The sequence below is a fragment of the Pogoniulus pusillus genome, chromosome 21, assembly GCF_015220805.1.
Source record: "Pogoniulus pusillus isolate bPogPus1 chromosome 21, bPogPus1.pri, whole genome shotgun sequence".
NCBI lineage: Eukaryota > Metazoa > Chordata > Aves > Piciformes > Lybiidae > Pogoniulus > Pogoniulus pusillus.
The window spans coordinates 4,226,335-4,233,531 of NC_087284.1; the positions used below are offsets into that span (position 1 = coordinate 4,226,335).

Sequence of the window (7,197 nt, forward strand, 5' to 3'; positions counted from 1 at the left end):
GCTGTGTGGATCTCTCTTATTGGACATTGCCTGCAGCGTCAGAAGGCTGCTCCTGCAGAGGAATCCAGTAAGGGATCATTGCCAAATGCCTATCTCACCTCTGTGAATAAGCTGTTCCCTTCATCTTCTGCTCAGCCTGATTGATAGTGAGGTAAAGCTGTGCATATAGCTTAGCCTTTTCCATTTCCTGCCTTCCTAAATATCTACATTTATCTAGAATATCCTTTTTGCTTGGGAAGATATTCCCAAGCAAACTGAATCTGCTAATAAACTAAATTAATGTTGTATCTAGTCCTTTTTTGGGGGAAAATATTCCCAATCAAACTGAATCTGCTAATAAACTAAATCAATTCAGTATATAGTCCTTTTTTTTTGGGAAGATATTCCCAATCAAACTGAATCTGCTAATAAACTAAATTAATGTTGTATCTAGTCCTTTTTTGGGGGAAAATATTCCAAATCAAACTGAATCTGCTAATAAACTAAATTAATGTAGTATCTAGTCCTTTTTTGGGGGAAGATATTCCCAGTCAAACTGAATCTGCTAATAAACTAAATTAATTCAGTATATAGTCCTTTTTTTTTGGGAAGATATTCCCAATCAAACTGAATCTGCTAATAAACTAAATTAATGTTGTATCTAGTCCTTTTTTGGGGGAAAATATTCCAAATCAAACTGAATCTGCTAATAAACTAAATTAATATAGTATCTAGTCCTTTTTTGGGGGAAGATATTCCCAGTCAAACTGAATCTGCTAATAAACTAAATCAATTCAGTATATAGTCCTTTTTTTTTGGGAAGATATTCCCAATCAAACTGAATCTGCTAATAAACTAAATTAATTTTGCATCTAGTCCTTTTTTGGGGGAAGATATTCCCAATCAAACTGAATCTGCTAATAAACTAAGTTAATTTTGCATATAGTTTTGGGACAGGAAAATAAAACAATTCTTTTTTTTATATATATATTTCTTGACTCAGCCACATTAATTCCCTGCCTCCACGACAGCCAAGGTGCTATACTTATCCTCAGTAAGCTGTCAGCTAAAGGTTTATTTATTCATCTGTGGAAAGCAAAATGGTTCTGTCATTTTCTCAGACCTTGTAGCTCACAAATGTGTCAGAATTTCTCCTCTGTGTAATAAGCAAAGCCCTAACATTGCTTGCTTAAACTCAGAGTAATTCTTCAATTATATTTTCTAGTTTCCTGGTATGTAAAAGTTCTCATCAGTGTCAAGCAGAGGTTTGTATACTGTCACCTGTCCTGTTTAATGTCTTTATTAGGCAGAAGGCTGCTCATCAGGTTTGCAAATGACACTGAATTGAAAAGAACATGTCCTGGGTTAGGCTGGATCCTTCCCCTGGTAGAATAAACTCACCACAGCACAGATTTGTTTGGCAAGTCAGGGAAAAATGAGATTGTATTTCTTACAGTTTAAATATAACAGTGTAAGGTGGAAATAAACTACTAGAGAAATATAATAACCTCAGCAAAGATGGGGAAGGGATCAAGCGGCGGCAAAGCAGCAAAAGCAGCAGCAGCCAAAACAGCAGTGGGGGAAGATAGCAGCAAGCACAGCTGAAGCGGCAGAAGCAGCAAGGGGAAGGTCCAAGCTGTGCTTCCAGACATAAAGCTCTTGGTGCTCCAATGAAATGATATTAACTTAGCCATTGTTGCCATTATATGGCCTGGCCCTAGAATGTTCACCTCTCCCTGATGCAGAATTAGCTGCTTGCTTGCCTGTGGGAAACGTGGTCAAGGCCCTCACAGATCAGTGTGATCAAAGGCAATGCCACATGGACTGTGAATTATGCCAGAGACCTTTGTTGGTCATTTGCTCTCAATATATCCCCTCAGGGCCACAAGGCACACGCCCACACATCAGCATAATTAGTCAAGGACAACCCACTCCATCAGCATAAACCACGCCTTGTTTCCCTCATTAACGAGGTGTCTGTTATCTATCCCTATTGAGATAAGGTAGCCAGCAGCTGGTGGGAACCAAGGGCAGCATCTGCCTGTTATTATCCTTCTTCACTTCGTTCCCACAGCTCTTCTTCGCGTTGCCTTCCCACATCCCCCCTATATCTGAGCTAGAAATCCAGGTCAAACAGCCACAGAGCAGTTAATAACTTTGATGGCAGGGCTACTCGAAGGCACCTGGACAGGCTGGAAGAACGGCAGGCAGGACACAAGCTAACCACATGGAAGACAGCAAGAAAGGAAACAGCATCATTGGAATGGGCTGCCCAGGGAGGTGGTGGAGACACCGTCCCTGGGGTCTTCAAGAAAAGACTGGATGAGGCACTTAGTGCCATGGTCTGGTTGATTGGATAGGGCAGGGTGATAGGTTGGACTGGATGATCTTGGAGGTCTCTTCCAACCTGGTTGATTCTATTCTATGATTCTATGCATGAACAGGAAAGTAGCTGGTAGATCAAAGGAAGGGATTGTCCCACTCTGTCCAGCACACTTTAGACCACATATGGAATAGTTCATCGAGTTTTCAGCACCCCAGTGTATGAAAGGTGTTAATAAACCAGGGTAAGTTTGCTTGAGGGTCACCAAGGTGGTCAGAGGGCTGGAGCACATGCCATAGGAGGAGAGGCCAAGGAAACAGGGTTTGTTTAGCATGGACAAGAGATGGCTACAGCAGCCTTCCCACATCTGTCATGAAGTTATCAAGAAGATGGATCCATGCTGTTTGGAGTGGTGAGTGGCAGGCACACAAGAGACAACAGATGCAAACTGAAACGGAAGGGCTTGAGTAGACATTAATAAACCCCTTCTCCACTGTGAGGACATTTAGGCAGGAGAGCAGGTTGTGTGCAGAGGTTATTCAGTACTTACATGTTTTCAAGACCAGACTGGATAAAAATCTTGAGTATCACAGTATCACCAAGGTTGGAAGAGACCTCATAGATCATCAAGTCCAACCCTTTACCACAGAGCTCAAGGCTAGACCATGGCACCAAGTGCCACGTCCAGTCCTGCCTTGAACAGCTCCAGGGACGGCGACTCCACCACCTCCCCGGGCAGCCCATTCCAGTGTCCAATGACTCTCTCAGGGAAGAACTTTCTCCTCACCTCCAGCCTAAATCTCCCCTGGCATAGCCTGAGGCTGTGTCCTCTTGTTCTGGTGCTGGCCACCTGAGAGAAGAGAGCAACCTCCTCCTGGCCACAACCTCCCCTCAGGTAGTTGTAGACAGCAATAAGGTCTGCCCTGAGCCTCCTCTTCTCCAGGCTAACCAATCCCAGCTCCCTCAGCCTCTCCTCGTAGGGCTGTGCTCAAGGCCTCTCCCCAGCCTCGTTGCCCTTCTCTGGACACACTCAAGCATCTCAATGTCCCTCCTAAACTGGGGGGCCCAGAACTGAACACAGCACTCAAGGTGTGGTCTAAGCAGTGCAGAGTACAGGGGCAGAATGACCTCCCTGCTCCTGCTGGCCATACTGTGTAACTTACTCATGAAATAGTCTCCACTCTCTGTTTGCTTTGTGAAGAGCATCTGACCATACACAGCTGGTTCTCAAAGTATGTCTAGTTGGAAGGGGTGAAACTGGGGTAAGAAATGTTGGAAGGTGGCTAAAAGAATGGCCAGATTAGATGTGTACAGGGGAACTTCAGAGTAACATGCCACACTGCTTTCCATCTGTTTTCCACATCTTTGCAAGCTTACAACCACTGAACTGGGAAGTACCCATCCAAGAGTTCTTAACATTGTCCTGGTGTATTCTCTGAACAGGGTGACAAGGACTTCCCTCCAGCTGCAGCTCAGGTGGCTCACCAGAAACCACATCCTTCCGTGGAAAAGCTTCCTCACCCACATGTCAAACAGCACATCCACCAACCTCGCAAGTGAGCTCCCCAGCAAAGTCTCAGCCAAACTGCCACCAGTGACTACGTTTTCAAGAGAAGATGAAAGGCCTTTAGGGTTCACACTGTCAAATCAGTAAAACTGATCTCTAAAATAGTATGTGATTTCCTTCCCTTTAATTCTCAAAGGTTAATAAGAATGAAGACATTGTTCAGTTGCTATCCCAGATGAAATATTCTCTCTTAAGTGTTTCCTGATCAGGGGGGGGGGGGTTTAATGAGATTTTCTTCTTTCCAAGATAAAACTTTAGTATCAATTATATGATTTATGAGCTTAAAACTTGTACTTTTACTTGTGGCATTGCAATAGCAGATAGTTAATGTTGCTTTTATGTTAAGCTGGTAAGGAAGAGCAGCCTTTTTGCACCGGTACCTTTGTTATCTGGAGGGAGTTTGTTGTGTGTTTTGAGACAGAAATCTGTGCTTGTCTCCATTATAGAGAACCCTTTCAGTCTTCAGTATCCTGCAGTGTTAAACCTTAGTGATTGTGCCCTCTTATGTCAACTAATGAGGTGAAACAATGCCCCAAAACATTCTCAAGTGGGTGGAAATGTAGCTGATTCTTCTTTGCAGCCCTTTGCACTCACAGAGTCTTGCTGTGGTTCTACCCATTTGAAGGTCTGTGGGTATGGAGAAAGAAAACAAATTGGAGTATCAGAACAATGCTGCTGTAGGCAAGTAGTTTTTGATCTCATGGATCTCACTAGGGACTGTATTTTTATGTGGTGATAATTTCATGGTTCCAGTGACAAGCTGATGGAGATCAGGACCCTCCAGAACTGAACTTAAAATAAACAGGCCAAAAATATGGTTTGGGGTTTCTTTTGTTTGGTTGTTTTCTTTTAATTTACAGTTTAAGATCTCAGGCTCACAGGATGTTAGGGGTTGGAAGGGACCCAAGAAGATCATTGAGTCCAACCCCTCTGCCACAGCAGGACCACACAATCTAACACAGATCACAGAGGAACACATCCAGACAGGCCTTGGAAGACTCCAGAGAAGGAGACTCCACAACCTCTCTGGGCAGCCTGTGCCAGTGCTCTGGGACCCTTGCCGTCAAGAAGTTCCCCCTTGTGTTGAGGCAGAACCTCTTTTGCTGCAATTTGCACCCGTTGCTCCTTGTCCTATCTCAGGGAGCAGTGAGCAGAGCCTGTGCCCCCACTTCTGGCCAGCCCTCAGGTATTTATAAACACTGTTTGAAATGAAGAGATAGCTTTAATTAGTGTGTTTGTCTTTGTGACATAACACATTTTCCCCTAGTCATTTTATTACAAATAAGGACAGTAGGTGATGCAAGGGAATACAAAAGTTACCTTTCAAATAGAGCAATCAGATTAGTTTTGGCCAGAATTAAATCTTTTGATCACACAGTTCAAAATCACCTGGCTCTGTTTTTCATGCAAAGCTTGGATGAGGCACTTAGTGCCATGGTCTGATTGACTGAATAGGGCTGGGTGCTAGGTTGGACTGGATGATCTTGGAGGTCTCTTCCAACCTGGTTGAGTCTATGATTCTTCTGCAACTCATCTCTGTGAAACCCTGGACAATATTTTTCTTAACCAATCTACCTACCATTTAAAAGTATGCCTCTGTTTTTAACTATGAATACAGTGCAGCATTTAGTATCCTCTAGGTTTGTAAAACTCAAGACTAATGTCCAAAAAAGTGGGTGCTAGAGCTGGCACTGCAAACACTCCCCTGGCAAGTTAAAGTTTGGGGTCAGTTGTGGCTTCATTCTGTTCAGATAGTACAGAAAAGCAGTGAGGAGGGCTTTAAAAACATCACATTAATTTCTGCAGATGAAATAATTATTCTCAGAGTAGCTGACTTAAAACAACAGGGGGGGGGGGGGGGAAATCACATGAAATGTGGCTCGTTTCACAAGTAGAATAACAGCTCACTTCATGTGAATGAGAGGGTCCTGCTATTTCCACCTTTTCATGGGCATGAAATGAAAACAATCTTTTGCAAAGCATATGCATGGATCTATCTATTCTACACTGAAGAAGGGAGGTACAATCTGTATAAGCAGCTCTTAGGTTAATTACCCAACCATTCTTGCCTTAAGGAACAAGTGTTGTTTGTAAGAGTTATTCTGTATTAGAATATGCACAACTTTGAAGGTATGCTGTCAGATCCTGGTGTTGGTACATCCAGGACCTTGTTCATAGCCACTGGTGAGTGTAGAAGCGATTGACAGGTGAGTAACTCATTCGTAAAGGTGGTATTGTTGAGCCCTGTGGAATATCTGCACAGGGTAATTCACTGGCAGGAATCAGGACAGAAAAAAGTGACAGCTCATTGATTGTGCAGCCAGTAGCTGTCAGGTAATTGCAGTTGCTTGGCACTGGCAGCTGCTGGCTTGCAAGTGAGGTAGACAGGATCCAGCTCTCCTGCCCTGTGCCTACATTTAAAGTAGTGTCTAGACTCAATGGCTATGTAGTCAGTGAAGTTTAGCTATAGCATCTTTGACCAGGCATGTCTTTCAGGAGGAGCTGGATCACTCTCAACTCCATTGACTGCAGTGGAGAACTGCAGTACCTCGTTGTAGAAGCACACAGTTAGGTGGGGGTGGGTACATTTACTATGCATCTAGTAACAGCTTGTAGAAATGCTTCTGAAAGCAACCCAACATTTCCATTCTCATGCATCTCTGTTGAAGTTAGGACCACAGGTGTTTCTGAATTACTGCTCCTGGTTGTTAATGCAATGTACACAGCACATAGAGATCATACCTGAATTCTCTTTTTAGTTACATAGATGGATATGTAAGTTTGGACAAGGGAATATGACTCTCCACATAGCTTTAGTGGCTTCTAGAGTCCAGAAATTGCTAGATGGTCAGAAAATGTCTCTGTGTTTTATATTGGTGGGAGGTATCCATGCTTGTATGTAGGTGTCCTTACCAAAGCATTAACTTGGTTACCAAAGCTAACATGGTTTCCTCATGCTGACTATTGATACTTTTAAAGCATGTTGCATACAAGCACAGGAGATATTCAGGTGTTACCTTAAATGATTGAAAAATAGATTTTTCTGTGATTGTCAATGTGGCAATAATGCAACAATAAAGCATGAAGTTCTATATTGTGCTCCTTTTTTTTTGGGGAGGGGGGGATGAACACTATGTAAATCAGCAGGATGTGCTTTTGGAGTGAATGTGGGGCAGGCTGTGGATGCAGCCTACCTGGACTTCATCAAGGCCTTTGACACCCCTCTGCCACAACAAGCCCCTGGCAAAGCTGGAAGCTCCTGTCTTGGACAGATTTGGCACCGTCCCTGGGGGTCTTCAAGAAAAGACTGGATGAGGCACTTAGTGCC

The 7,197-nt window shown here is 43.4% G+C and overlaps 1 protein-coding gene across 1 annotated transcript in view; it reads left to right on the plus strand.

The window, feature by feature from the left end:
* DAP (death associated protein) overlaps positions 1 to 6,961 on the plus strand; it is a 53,186-nt gene extending 46,225 nt beyond the window's left edge. Inside the window, exon 4 of the mRNA XM_064160794.1 lies at positions 3,746 to 6,961. Within this exon, the coding sequence (XP_064016864.1) occupies positions 3,746 to 3,862 (117 nt within the window). The 3' untranslated portion in view covers positions 3,863 to 6,961. The remainder of the gene's footprint in view (positions 1 to 3,745) is intronic.
* The last annotated feature ends 236 nt before the right edge of the window (positions 6,962 to 7,197 follow it).